Source organism: Biomphalaria glabrata, chromosome 14, assembly GCF_947242115.1.
Source record: "Biomphalaria glabrata chromosome 14, xgBioGlab47.1, whole genome shotgun sequence".
Lineage (NCBI taxonomy): Eukaryota > Metazoa > Mollusca > Gastropoda > Planorbidae > Biomphalaria > Biomphalaria glabrata.
In genome coordinates this window covers 3,827,269-3,842,083 of record NC_074724.1, presented here as the reverse complement: position 1 = coordinate 3,842,083, position 14,815 = coordinate 3,827,269, and the positions used below count along the sequence as shown (strand labels likewise).

The 14,815-nt window shown below is 34.4% G+C and overlaps 1 protein-coding gene across 3 annotated transcripts; it reads left to right on the top strand.

Annotated features, from left to right (window-relative positions):
• Positions 1-3,328: 3,328 nt before the first annotated feature.
• LOC106068493 (uncharacterized) lies at positions 3,329-14,529 on the top strand. Of its 3 annotated transcripts, none has more exons than XM_013227861.2 (2): positions 3,329-3,526; positions 13,013-14,529. In XM_013227861.2, the coding sequence occupies exon 2, from the start codon at positions 13,049-13,051 to the stop codon at positions 14,150-14,152; it is 1,104 nt and encodes a 367-aa protein (XP_013083315.1). In that variant the 5' UTR covers positions 3,329-3,526; positions 13,013-13,048; the 3' UTR covers positions 14,153-14,529. The 3 variants fall into 3 exon arrangements, with proteins under 3 accessions (XP_013083315.1, XP_013083312.1, XP_013083314.1); XM_013227858.2 differs by lacking the exon at positions 13,013-14,529 and adding an exon at positions 9,937-11,374; XM_013227860.2 differs by lacking the exons at positions 3,329-3,526; positions 13,013-14,529 and adding exons at positions 8,253-9,552; positions 9,937-11,374.
• The last annotated feature ends 286 nt before the right edge of the window (positions 14,530-14,815 follow it).

Below are 14,815 nucleotides of genomic sequence, written 5' to 3'. Positions count from 1 at the left end.
CATCAACTAGATAATTAATCACAGCTCTTAGTGTGGGGCATGACTCATTGAGCCAGACTGGTGTTCCCCTACCCAACGAAGCTGGAGTCAATCCCAAGAGAAATTCCTCCTTATTCCAACAAATTACCACCACTAACCATAAAACAGCATACTAACCCGGAAAGGAATGGAAGGTGAGTCTTTCTTGCATCCACTTGCTAGAATATGTAGTTGAAGCCCATTGAAGGAAATGTTCCTTTTGCCCAGTTAGCTACTTTATCTCCGTTAACAAACAGTTCTCTGAGGGCGTCATACTGATTCATCCTACTCATGCTTTAGCCTAGACCTAGATAAGGTCAAAGTTATTGATAATTATTTTATACCATACAAAAATTATTTTATACCATACAATAGAAGGTAAGATACTTTAAAATAGATTAATTACTGTAATATTTATTTCAGTATAGATTACTATTTTATAATTTACCTTGCAATGGCTGGCTAGTTCATTCCTCTGTATTGTCACTTTGCTAGATGAGGGGTTTTCTTTAACAAAGACTTCCACAGAGTAAGTCTTTGATTCTTGTTTGTCATAGCAAGTGTTAGCAAAGAGAAATATTAGGCTTCCACTAATGATCATTTATAACTAAAGAAGCTTATCACTGGATGGACCAAGCACATCACTGGAAGCACTGGAAGGACCAAGCACATCACTGGAAAGACCAAGCACATCACTGGAAAGACCAACACATCACTGGAAAGACCAACACATCACTGGAAAGACCAAGCACATCACTGGAAAGACCAACACATCACTGGAAGGACCAAGCACATCACTGGAAAGACCAACACATCACTGGAAGGACCAAGCATATCTCTGGAAAGACCAAGCACATCACTGGAAAGACCAACACATCACTGGAAAGACCAACACATCACTGGAAAGACCAAGCACATCACTGGAAAGACCAACACATCACTGGAAAGACCAACACATCACTGGAAAGACCAAGCACATCACTGGAAAGACCAACACATCACTGGAAGGACCAAGCACATCACTGGAAAGACCAACACATCACTGGAAGGACCAAGCATATCTCTGGAAAGACCAAGCACATCACTGGAAAGACCAACACATCACTGGAAAGACCAACACATCACTGGAAAGACCAACACATCACTGGAAAGACCAAGCACATCACTGGAAAGACCAACACATCACTGGAAAGACCAACACATCACTGGAAAGACCAACACATCACTGGAAAGACCAAGCACATCACTGGAAAGACCAAGCACATCACTGGAAAGACCAAGCACATCACTGGAAGGACCAAGCACATCAATTGAAGGACTAATCACATCACTGGGTGAAAAGTAATTTGAGAAAGACCAAGCACATCACTGGAAAGACCAAGCACATCACTGGAAGGAATAATCACATCACTGGAAAGACCAAACACATCACTGGAAAGACCAAGCACATCACTGGAAGGACTAATCACATCACTGGGTGAAAAGTAATTTGAGAAAGACCAAGCACATCACTGGAATGACTAATCACATCACTGGAAAGACCAAGCACATCACTGGAAGAACTAATCACATCACTGGGTGAAAAGTAATTTGAGAAAGACCAAGCACATCACTGGAAAGACCAACACATCACTGGAAAGACCAACACATCACTGGAAGGACCAAGCACATCACTGGAAGGACTAATCACATCACTGGGTGAAAAGTAATTTGATTTTTATGAAAGTTGGCACTCTTGATTTCCAAGACATTTCTATTTTCCATGAAATCTTGGAACACTGTAATCTCATCTTAAAATGAAACCCAAGGAATCAAATAATATAAAATAATAAAATTATGTGAAGTGAAAAATAAACTAAAGATCTATGTACTGAAGATTTTTAAAAAATAATGCTAACATATTTTCAGTTTCAATCAATGCTTACATGTGGTGAAGATGTGTTGGCTTAAACTAGTCCCTTTTGATGGCTATTTCAATGCATTTGCTAGTTGTTAAACAAATCACTATGGAAATAAAAAAACTTTTAAATTGCTAGAAGATGAATGTCAATTTCCAAACTTAAAATTCTTCACAAATCGACTTCATGTCCATAAATAACAGAGTGAACAGGCTGTTGAAATTGACCATTCCTTACTACTACAATTTTAACTGATTAAACTGACATCCTTTCTTGTCCATTTTACCAAAGTACACATATTACACTTTATTTTCTATAAATGTCTCAAAAGAAGACTTTCAAGCGCATCATTCTGTTGAGACAAGCATCTAAGGCCTCTAAAATAAATTTGGTAAAAAAATGTTAAAAAGAAAATGTACTTACAAAAACAAACAGGTAGGCCTACACCACATCTATGTTTATTTGTGAAATCATACCATCAATGAATTTAGATGCTGAGCTACTTTCCAGCTAAAAAACAGGTTAAAAAATCCAACAAGCAGTATCCATGTGCAGCTGGTATGAAACTGAAGATTCTAAATGCCTGTTTAAATTATTTATCATTAATCAGAAAAGAAAAAAAGGTATATGATTAGTAAAGAAAAAAACAGGTAAATTTATCAAACAAAAACAGCTTTACTCAGGAACTAACTACAACCAAAACACATTTTCTTATGAGTGACTAGACGAGTAGATCTATGGTGCGCAAGATGAGTTGAAGAAAGCTATGGACAATGAAAAAGCATTTATTTGGCCTAAAAAATTGCCGAAATTAGACAGACATAATTAAACGTGCACGGAAATGCATCCTCTGTTTGGGACCCCTCAACTCAAGAAAACATTAAGAAACTGGAACATATACAAAATAGAGCAGTGAGATTCATAACAAAAGAATATTCACACTTGACTAGAGTAACGTACACCTTTAGTAAAATCACTCAATTTAGAAAGCCTTCAGGATAGAAGACTTAAAAGTAAAGTAGCAATTATATAGAAAACACTGAACCATAATCTTCAAATACAAAAACAAAATTTAATAAAATACTGAGACATAAAAATAAATATGCCATATGCTAGGACAAATTGGTACAAACACTCCTTCTTCCCTAGTGCTATTAAAGCATGGAATGGGTTGCCTGAGCTAGCCAGGAAAACCAGTGACTTGGCAGAATTTTTAAGTCATTGGTTAATACGCATGACTGAATGCATGACGCGTAGGACGTAATCATCTTCTTTTTTGAAGTAACGTCTGTATTATATAAGATAAGATTCTCTCGAGACGTAAAGTGTCACAGACTAGATTCTATATTCTAATAGATCCAGATCTATATAGGTCTGTGGTGATAACTAAAACTTTTATGTTTTTCTTTTTCTAAAGAGCTACTTAAGGTCCCATACATGGTTGCTTTAGTTTTAAACATTTTGTCAACACGTTGTGTTCTAGATTTTGATCTAGATCTAGTTACCTAGTTGTATATAATAGACCTAAAAGTTTAGTGTGCTCTTTAATTCTAGGTCAGGATCTTTACAGAAACTGTCAAATAGAACCTTTGTGAAATTTGTGTGTTTCGGTAAGCCTCCTGACACTCGTGTCACTCGTGACTCACTCACACTGACTGTGACACTCACACTGTGACTGTGACTTCTTAGTAACTCTGTAGACTGTAGATCTAGAAGACTGTTGTACAGTAACAGTACTACTCTACTGACTACTTAACTACTACTAGATCTAGAAAACTAGAATCTAGATCTAGTAAGTAGTAGATCTAGTACTACTACACTACTAACTACTACTTATTGAAGGTTATTGACTAACTACTATTACTTTTACTAGATTTAGTAGTATTTACTATCAGTGAGTATCAGTAGTGTAGTATCAGTGTCACTGACACTAGTGACTAGTATCATAAGTATGTAGTACTAGTACTCAGTACTAGTCTAGATCACTAACTCAACTAAAATGTGACTGTCTAAAACTGGTCTAACTCTTGAGTACTCTTGACTTAGTCTTGAGTAACTCAATACATAGATTTACTAGATCTAGAATAGAATATATCTACTGAAGTTCAACTTTCACTAGATTCTAGATCTAGATTTCACTAGATCTATTCAATCTATTCTAAGTCTTAGTCTTAGTGAGAGTAATTTTAGTAGTCTTACTCTTACTAAGAGTAAGAGTCACTAAGTGTACTAGATCTAGATCTATGATTATGAATATAACTAAGACTTTAGATTTAGACTAGAAGACTTTAATTTGGATTTTCATCAGTATGACTTGAGTATCCATTGTATATATATTATATAGTATAAATACTATTTATATAATATATTTATATATTATAATATATATATATGACAAAATAGTGGATCGCGTAAGCGTTACACATTCTGGTGCCAAAATACACATTTTGACCATCAGCGTTTTACGCATTTGTACTTTTTTTGGTAGGCAGGTCTGGTCTTCTAATAATAGAGTCTAGGTCTAGGCTTTCTAGCAAGACTAGAGTGTATTACATAGTATCTGGTATATTATATAATAATATAATATTACTATATATAAATATAGTAATTTCCGTCTAACAAACACGAAGCCCTGCCGCTGCAGTTTTTACGTTTGAATTTTTATGGCTTCGTAAAGGTTAAGGTTAGTCCTAGGAAAAAAAAAACGCAAACATCTATAAACTCGTCATCCATTGGTAGATAAAAATAGATATATGTATGTTTTGTAACACCACGCAGTTACAATAAAATATGAGGTCAAGTGCTGACATTAACGAACACCTTGCCCTGTTTTGTAACTTAGTGAACACTCTTGGTGTGCTAACAAACACCTCATAGTTATTGTATTAAAAAATGTTATTATCTTTAATTTTCTTTTTTTTATATCAATATCTTTTTACATTAACCAAAGTCAGACAGGTCAGTGTTACTTTTCCCTCTCTAAATTGCTTCCTCTTCCCTGTTTATTACGGATGCCACAACAAGGCCATTAGACACAAGTTTTACATATACTGAGTACCTAGTACTGTATTCTACCTAGGTCTAGTTGACCCAAATATTTAAAAAAAACTGCGTGACACCCTCCCCCCCCCCCCCAACTTGTCTAGCCCGCTAACTCTGCTCAGTGATTGTGGCCTAATTTGGTACTTGATCTAACAATAATTGCCCCTCCCTCTACGTTTTTTGTTTTTTTTTATACATTTGTAGAGCATTAGTGATGAGAGGCGAAATAGTAATAAAATAGTGTAAAAAAAAAGTTTCGATCTAGCGTTCGTTAGTGTCATTGATAATAATAATTGAATATTGGTGAATACCTCCTATTTACTAAAAGGTTATGACATAATATGTGTTTTAGGACCTATTTAAAAGAATTTTAGATATATATATATATATATATATATATCTTCTTCTCCCAGGACATACCCACTTTCTGTCCTAGAAGAAAATAAATGGCATCCTCTTACCAGTGCTCTTTGAACCCCTGTAAAACCCTTTTTTTTCAGAGTAAACGAAATTAAATGTGTCTGAACTATAAAGAAATTGAGTATAAACAAAAACAATCTGAGACTAGTTCCATCTTAGCTATCAAAATAAAGGCTCATTTTTAAAAAAATTGTGGGGTGTTGGCTAATATCAGAAAATAGGGGGGTGTTCGTTAGATTAAAATAACTATATATTGTTACGATCTTCTCTCTCCTAATCAGGGGTTCTGTAAACAACTGCTCAACAAACACCACTTAAAGAACTTGACAAGTGTTCCAAAATAATTTGGTACTTTAATGAATAGATAACAGCCAATACTAGATGATTGGCAACACATCAACAACTAAAAATGCCACACTGTACATCATCGTACTAAACTCTACTGACTCTATCTCTTCCTGGACTCGTACATTTACCTGAGAACTCTGCCAGGACCGACTTCATGGCAGACTCACAGTCCCGGTCTCCTCACTGTCCTGTCTTGAACTGCACTTTCTTACACACTGTGTCTCTGGTCCAGGCATGCTTTCTTTCAAATGACCGTAACACAGGTCATATTTGTGTGTAAAAGCAGTACTGTCCCTTGTCCATCAACAGCCATTGACCTGATTAATTTGCCTGAGTTCAAGTGTGTCAGCTGAACCTACAGTTAACCCTATTGCGCCGCCAGAAGCGTTAAATAACAATATCATATTTATATATAATTATATAGAATCTACTCAAAACTCAGATGATTTTTTAATCTAGTGTTACTGTACACTCATATTAAATCTTTTATTTAAAAGATATAGACGACTGATACGTTACTTCAAAAAAAGATTTATAAAAACATGTCCTACCCATCATTAAAATTAAGTCATGCATATTATTATTATTATTATTGAAGGCAAGCCTTATTAATGTTATTATATACTGTTATTACTCTGTAGGCCTACAGCAGTACTACGGTAGTAGAGGAAGCTGAATAGAATAGCGTTTATGCTAGGACAAATTTGTACAAATACTCCTTCTTCCCTAGTGCTATTAGAGCATGGAATGGGTTGCCTGAGCTAGCCAGGAAAACCAGTGACTTGGCAGAATTTAAGTCATTGGTTAATATGCATGACTAAATGCATGACGCGTAGGACGTAATCATCTTCTTTTTTGAAGTAACGTCTGTATTATATAAGATAAGAATAGATATATCTACATTTTGGTATAGAAGTAGTTCTAAGCTAGCTAGATCTATATCTAGTCAATTAGTCAATCTACTTGCTAGTAGTACACTAAATAGGAGTTAGATATAAATTATCTTTTTTTTTTTTTTTTTTTTTTTTTTGAAGTAATGTCTGTATTTTATAAGAATATTCTCTAGATCTAAGAACTAGATAAATTTGTATTTTCTAAAATGCACACTAAAGTAGCTAGTCTAGAGCCAATACGCTTCTAGATGTAAAATAAATTGGTAAGAGTTACAACTCATTTTCTATTATTATAAATAAAATTTAACTTAAGTTAGAGTCTAGAATAAGATCTAGATGTTTACTTTAGATTAGACTCTATATAATAGATATAATTTAGTAAGAGGTTAATCTTGGCTTTTTACTTTTATGGATCAAACTCTCTAAAGATAGTGAACCTAGAGAGTCTAGTCTGTTAAATTGTTTTCTATGGCCTCCTTCAGTCGTGAAGCGACTATGGATCATCTCATGAAATGGGATGAATCTTGGGCATTAGCTGTGGTTGGAACAATGTCACCCACACACCAGTTCCCCCCCTCTTGACGCAGCTGATGTATCCAAAGGAACGTCAGTGCTGATACAGTTTGGGGTCAGCAGCATCGTAGGTTCTTCTAGGGTGTATCACAGGGTGCTGCAAACTGCCTTATGGTTGCCAGCTCCTGATTTTTTCTCAGCTTTGACTCCCAAAGCCGTTTCCATGATTGAGTGTAGCTGCAAGGCAGCAGAGGTTTGAATTCAGTTTTCCTTCTCCTAGATGGGTAGCCAGCCATTGCTTACAAACCCCTCCTGCCCGAAGCGCGCTTACTGGTTTAGGCGCCAGTTACTCGCCTTTCCCCTTTCTCAGGTTAGTGAGAACAGTTCCTCGAGGCTCAATATATCTGAGCCACACATGAAGGTCAGGAGTTGGACTGGTTGTCAGAGGATATTTGAGACGCATGCCATTAGAAAGCATTTTATAGGTAGTGAAGTGCTTACATATCTATTACTAATTCTGGCAATCATAACCTTGCAGAACCAAATTATTAAGTTAGTATCCCGATAATCATAAAAAAAACTCTTAAATTAATAATCAGTAAGAGACTGATTCACAATCTAGATGTGGTCTTTGCTTCTAAAGGCTGGCATAGCGCACTGAGCTTGTGTGATTATATTGATGATCTGTAGACTAGACTCAATCGATTAATAGAGTATACATCTAAAAACATTCAGTGTAATGTGTCTATTGCCATTGCTGATGAGGCTTATTTATCAACCAACAATGTGTGTACTCTTAACATTTATTTCAAATTTATCCTGTTAAATCTGGTATATATTTGACCAAAGGAAATGCCATTCAAAGTTAAGAAGTCAACATGCAGCTCTCAACAACCAAAAAAAAACCTGAAAGGTAAATACTTAATAATTATTTTGTAAAGATTTTGTTTTTCTTTAACTTTAGAATCTCTAGTCTTTCTTTACTAGTTCAGATATAATTGTATTCTAGATTAGATCTACATCTAAGTATTAGTTTACCATTTAAAAATTATTATTGTTTACATCTTAGTCTATTTATGACTCAAAAGACCTTTCTTTTTTTTTTCATTCTTTTCAGAGCATCAGAAGCTAAGTGGAAAATTAGTCTTGTTTTCTTCTTCACAGAGGCATGGTGGCTGAACAGTAAAGCGCTTGGCTTCTGAACCGGGGGTCCCGGAATTGAATCTTGGTGAATAGTGAAATTTTTAACTTTGGGGGCCTCTGAGTCTACCCAGCTCTAATGAGTACCTGACATTCATTTTGGAAAAGTAAATGCAGTTGGTGCAGCATTCAAATAATGTGGTATTTCCAGTGCAACATAGAAGAAATTTGTGGAGTTAAAACTCGCTGCATACAAATACACTTTTAAAGTTATCGAAGGCTGTAATACTACACCTGAAGAAACATAAGAGTGTAGAAAAAAAGAAGTATCAGACATTGTTCATGCACAAGCAGTTTCTCATCAGGAAGAGCCCAAGGAGTGAATGACTTGAATTTTCAATTGGCTGGCCACAGTTAGAATTACTTTTGATGAGTCAAATCATCATGGCACAAAAAAAGATTTTACTATCCCACAATAGTGTGGATACTGACATTCATTTCAACATGGGGCCTATATTAGATACACCACAAATTTGTCAGTTTTGTGCCATTAGGTACATGGTAATAGAAAATCCCAGAAATAAAGTTAATGGTTCACCTTGGAAAGAGAGGCAGTATCAAAACTTTTCTCCTACTCTGTAAAGCAAAGACACATATTCAGGGCACCATGTCATGTCATGTGATGGTTGCATTCTGCAGCTGATAAAAGTTGTGGCTGTGATATATTGCTGTTCTTAAAGAAGATTACATTAAAGATAGAGCTAAAAGGATGTTGAATGCCTTAATCAATTTGTTGGCGAGTAGTAAAAAGCAACTAAATTACACACTGGTTTTGCCAGACATAGAAAAAGTTACTATTATACTTTGTTTTTGGGGCAGTGCTCTTGATAGAAACAAGATGAAATTGTCAGTAACAGGCTCCTTATTCTAATCATAGACCTGATGGTGAATCATCATGGTAATTACACAAAAGATCACAAGCTTTGAAACAACCATTCTTAGGGACACATTTTGACTATTTCAACTACCATTACCAAACTGATATTTCCAATTGTTAAAAGTGTAATTTAACAAGAACACAAGTTCTGAAATAACCATTCAAGAAACACACTCCAATGATTCCATCTATCATAAGTGAGCTGATATTTCCAGTTGTTAAAAGCCTTACTGAACCAGACTTATTATGGTGAATGGCTGTATAAAATTGGGAGTTGATTAATAAACGATGATTGCAGGGAGAGTTGTGTCCATGCTAACTTCTCAAGTTATTGGGTCACTAGGTATGATTTTTTTTTAAGTCATTTAGTGTAAATGTACCAGTATCAGTATTTCTTACAAAGTATGAACCTTTTATTTTATGTTCAGTTCTACTAAATTGTATTGTCAAGTAATGTAACCACAATCAAGAAATAAATAGAAGAGAATTTGAATTGAACATGATTTTGTATTTTTGTTGAATTTATAGAATTTACTTATATTTTTCTTTGTTGACTAATTTTTGGTTATGGTATACAGACTATTCACAATGCTTAAATGATTCAGATAAAGTAATAAGCCTTAATCAAGCTTACTGTGTCAGTTAGCAAAATAAAACATTAATTAAGCTAAGTTGGTTATAAGCCTTGAGTATCTTTTTTATAATGATTGTTTGTTTATTTTCCCAGCATGTGCTTTGTCAACCTTATAACTAACAATGTCAACAATAGAGAAGAAAACCAGCCAAGACTTGGCATCGCTTATCATGGATGAATTTTCTACCTTCAGGACACCAGTTTTGAATGGATTCATAGCTTTTTTAATCATCCATAAAAAATTAAGTGGTGTTAAAATCCATAGGCATATGTGCCAGTATGGTTATATTGAATCACATACATTATATGGTTACGTTAGGAAATTTGATCAGAGGTTTAGAGAATTGAGGAGATCAATAGATAGAAACTGGTTAAAGCTAGTAGAGTTTCTGCATATGCCATTTCCTGTTCAACCAGAGGATTGCATCAACATTCAGAAGAGAGATGAGTTGAAGGAGTTACAAAAACAAGAGCTAAAAAATGCCTTGCTTCATTCAAGCTCCTTAACGACTGATTCCCCAATCCCTTCTACAGAGTCAGCTGAGAACAAAGCCAATGGGGGAGAGGAGATCACCCCGATAGCAGCTTATAATCTCAGAGGGGGGGAAGATTTGACTCCTAGAGAAACCTTACTACAAAATCGCCTTTCACATGTGTCACTGCTACGTAGACAAGAGGCGAAAAAGTACAAAGAAATTATTAAGGGGTATAGAAACAAAATCAAGTCGCTTCCTCCCACTGTCAAATCAGCACAAAAGACATTTAAAAGAAAAAACGAGAGAATCACCTGTTTAAGAGAAAAATTGAAAGCCGCCCTCTTGGGGGCTTCCAGGGGACAGTGTGCAAACTGCACAATGATGACCATGCTATTCACAAAAGAGAGAAATAAATGTCAACAAATGAAAGAAAAAACAGAGCTAATAGATGTCCTCGTCACACAGAATGCAGAGAGGGATTCAGTCATTCAAAAGCTCCAGCAGGATTCTTTAGTTGTTAAAGCCAAGGTGGATGTAATGGAAAGCCTTTTCTCACCTGTAAAGTCAGAAAGAGAAATAGACTTTACAGAGGTGGCAGGCATGATACAAGACTGCATTGAAAATGAAGTGCCCATTGCAAGCATACCATCTCTTATTATCAGTCTTACCTCACGTATGGGTGTGAAGGTAGACCTTGGGCCTCGCCAACATTCTGTTGAACAAATGGTCAAAGATGTTTTAGTACAAGATGTAAAAATAGAAGAAACCATTGAAAGTGAGGATATTTTAGTAAAAAATATAAAAACTGAAGATTATATTTTAGTTGATGACATAAAAACTGAAGAAAGCCTTGAAAATGATGGTATTTTTGTTAAATTTGAAAAGGATATCTAGTCAATTGCTAGTGCTGGTCAGGTTTATGTTACATTTCTTTTCTATTCTTCATTTTTTAATTCAAAATAAAAATTAAATTGATGATAACAAATGTTGAGAAATATAGATTGTTTTGACATGTACCTGACATGTTTTCTAGTACTTGTTTGAAAAAAAAAGAACTTCATTTGTTATTGAGGATACATCTTTGATGTTATAAAAAAAAACAAGAAAATATAATATAGTTTGTATTTAGAGTTAAGTTTTATGTGATATTGTAGTCCTCTTTTTGGATTGAGAAGAGAAAGAATAGAATCAGTTAAGTCTTTAACATCTGGACTAAATGTATGCATTATTCTCAAGGTCATAGTCTTATAGTCTCTTTCATCTATTTATTATGAATAACATAAAGGGAAAAAAAAAAGAATTCTTCATGTCAGATTCTCAGCTCAAGTATTGAGGAAAGAAAATGTTAATTAGAATTTAAAAAAAAAAGCAATTAGTTATTATATTGTTGTATCAAAAAGAATGTAATACGGGTACTTATAGGTTAGAAGCCTCATGTTACTATATTTTCTGTAAAACATATATATGCTTAAAAAAACAACACTTTTTTCACTTTTTATTCTTTATGTAATGTATCCTTTAAGTTGCACATTCTTAGGAGAGACATTAATGTACCGGTGCTGCTACTTATGTTTTAATTTATATTTTAAGCACCTTGATAGTTGAATTCTATTTTTAATTACATTTATTAGTTTTCATTTGTACTTTTAGATCTTGTTTGTTTGTTTTTTAATCATTATTAGAAATTTTTTGTTTGATTTCCAATGTAATTTTTTTTAGTTTTGATACTTGCACAGCTATAATCTAAATTTGCAGAAAACCTGTTAAAGTATTATGTCAATGATGTATTATGCCTGCTAATATTTACGATTTCAATGCACCACCACCCCAGGACATTCCCTTTCGAAATTGACTCCTTTTATTTAGGTGGCTATGGTTATCATTGTTCAGATCTTGTCAGACATAAAAAGCCACCAAAGTGATTAGATAATTTCCACTTCTACTTCCTTACCCCATTTATCTTTTCACTGGTATGTGAATTCCTACTTTATATTGAAATAGAATCTGATAGGATCAGAACATTATTGAAACAAAAAAATGGCTACTTTGGGAATTTAGCATTATTAGCATGACCCTCTATCAGGATAGCCTATTTCCATCTTTTGACCAACTTTTCCACCCAGGAAGACAATGTAAGCTGCTAGTAGGAATAGAAAAATAAAAGCAGCCTTACATTATAAACTTGGAAATAACAATTAAATTAATACCTAATCATGCTTTCAAATCGATTTCAGCAGAATGTATGATTAGACTGAGTGTATGTAGCTTGTGCTATTAGAAATAAAGACTTGTATCATGACATTTTAATAGTGTTTGTCACTAGTCTTTTTAAATATGCTTTTGTTATGGCTTTGGTGGCAATGTGTTGTGTAAATGAACAACTTTCGTAAGTTAGATCACTTGTGTATACCATCAGTTGAAAGATGCACTGAGATGCAAGAGATGTAAAATAATGGCAGGTTTGAGGGTGTAGTGGAACAGAAATATGTAGATTTAGAGAAAAGTACTCAAAATGAGATTGTCATCTTTTGTGTTAGCAGTAAAGTTTTGCTCAAGTGTTTAGTGATTATCAAAGTGCTAAGTCATGTCCCCTCCAGTATTGGAGACTTAAGAAATAATCTAAGCCATCATAATTATAGAACTATAATATCATTAATTAAATTGATCAATTATCTCTCTCTCTTTTTTCACAGCCTGTACTTTGTTCCTCTCTATAACAATACAAAACAATGGAGAAGAAGAACAGTCAGGATTTAGCATTATTTGTCACTGAACAATTCTCTAACTTCAGTTTGCCCGTTTCAAATGGATTTATACTTTTTTTACTCCATCATAAAAGAATTGCCTTAGTTGATTTATGTGACCATTTGTGCCAATACAATTATATGAAATCAAAAACACTGCTTCTTAACATCAAAAAAATTGATTCTCAGTATCGAGATTTCAAGAAACATATTCCTAGAAACTGGTGGAAGATAATTGAGTTTCTCAAAAGAGAATTTGATGTCCAGCCTGAGGATTGCGATAACATTCTGAAATCTGAAGAAATGAAAGAGAGAAAACGACAAGAATTGGCTAATTCCAACTTGCCCAAGTCTAATGATTCCACCCCTAGTTCTGCAATGGAAACTGCCAATGGTAAACCGGTATATAACCTGAGAGGTGGTGATGACCTCACCCCAAAAGAAGCCAGATTACAAAATCGTCTGTCGCATCTGTCTGTCACACAAGTGAAAGAAAGAAAGAGATACAGAGAGACTCTGAAGTGGTATAGAAACAGAATCCTGTCTCTCCCTCCCTCTGTGAAGTCTGCACAAAAAATAATCCAAAGAAAAGACAAGAGACTAGCCATTCTGAAAGCCAAGCTTAGAGCTGCTAAAATAGAGTGCAGCTCTAAGAAGCTCAGGGTGCCTAAAAAAGATGAACAAAACAGTCCAAAAATGAAAGATAGTTCAGAACAGATATCTTCTCTCATCACACTGCTGGCCGAGAGGAAAACACTTTTCCAGAACCTTCAAAAGGACTGGTTGCTTCTTAAATCCAAGGTTGATGACATTGAAAGCTTTTTGAGACCTGACAAGTCTGACAACAAAGTAGGTCTTGAAGAAGTGTCTCTCATGATACAAGACTGCATTGAAAATAAAGTGCCCACATCATGCATACCATCTCTTATTATCAATCTCACCTCACGTATGGGTGTGAGGGTAGATCTCGGGCCACAGCAACATTCTATTGAACAAATGGTCAAAGATATGGTCTTAGTCACAAATGTTCAAACAGAAGAGACTCTTCAAACTGTGGAAATTTTTGTGACTTGTGAGAGTGTCAGTTGATCAAGTTCTTGTCAAGTTAATGTTCTCTGTGATTTGTGAGAGTGTCAGTTGATCAAGTGCTTGTCAATTTAATTTTCTTTGTGATTTCTAATTAATTGGCTCACTAAGACATTTTAAGTAGTTCAGAATAATTTTAATGTTTTATACAGAGTAATCATTTTTTAATATTAGATCAATAAATTAATGATTAATTAATTACCACTAGAAGGACTAGTCAATGTGAATTTTAAAAAAGTAAATAATGAATCTATTTGGTTGAAAATTAATATTTGAAGACATGGAAATGTGTTTCACACCATACTGTTGGTTTTATACTATTCTTCATTTTATGATCACAAAAAATAATTGTGTTCTTTGATTAAACTACTGGTATTCTATATCTAGTTTTTTTTTATTTAATGTAAAAAAAAAATATTCTATTTAGTTGGCAATAATGTTTGAAGTAACTTATTTTTAAAAAATATTTAATATATTCTTTAATATCACAAGAACAGAAACATTATAAGTTCTCCTATCAGACCTTGCGATCTATAGGGCAGATAATATAAAGATTAATGAGGGTGTCGTGTGTCTACTACAAAGACCCACCGCCTTTACTTTTCCCCAACTAATGTCAGGTACCCATTAGAGCTGGTTGGACTCAGAGGCGGCCTAATAAAAAAA

What these genes read in the sequence shown, in the direction of transcription:
- LOC106068493 (XM_013227858.2), top strand. Translation starts at nt 9,966, where the DNA reads ATGTCAACAATAGAGAAGAAAACCAGCCAAGACTTGGCATCGCTTATC.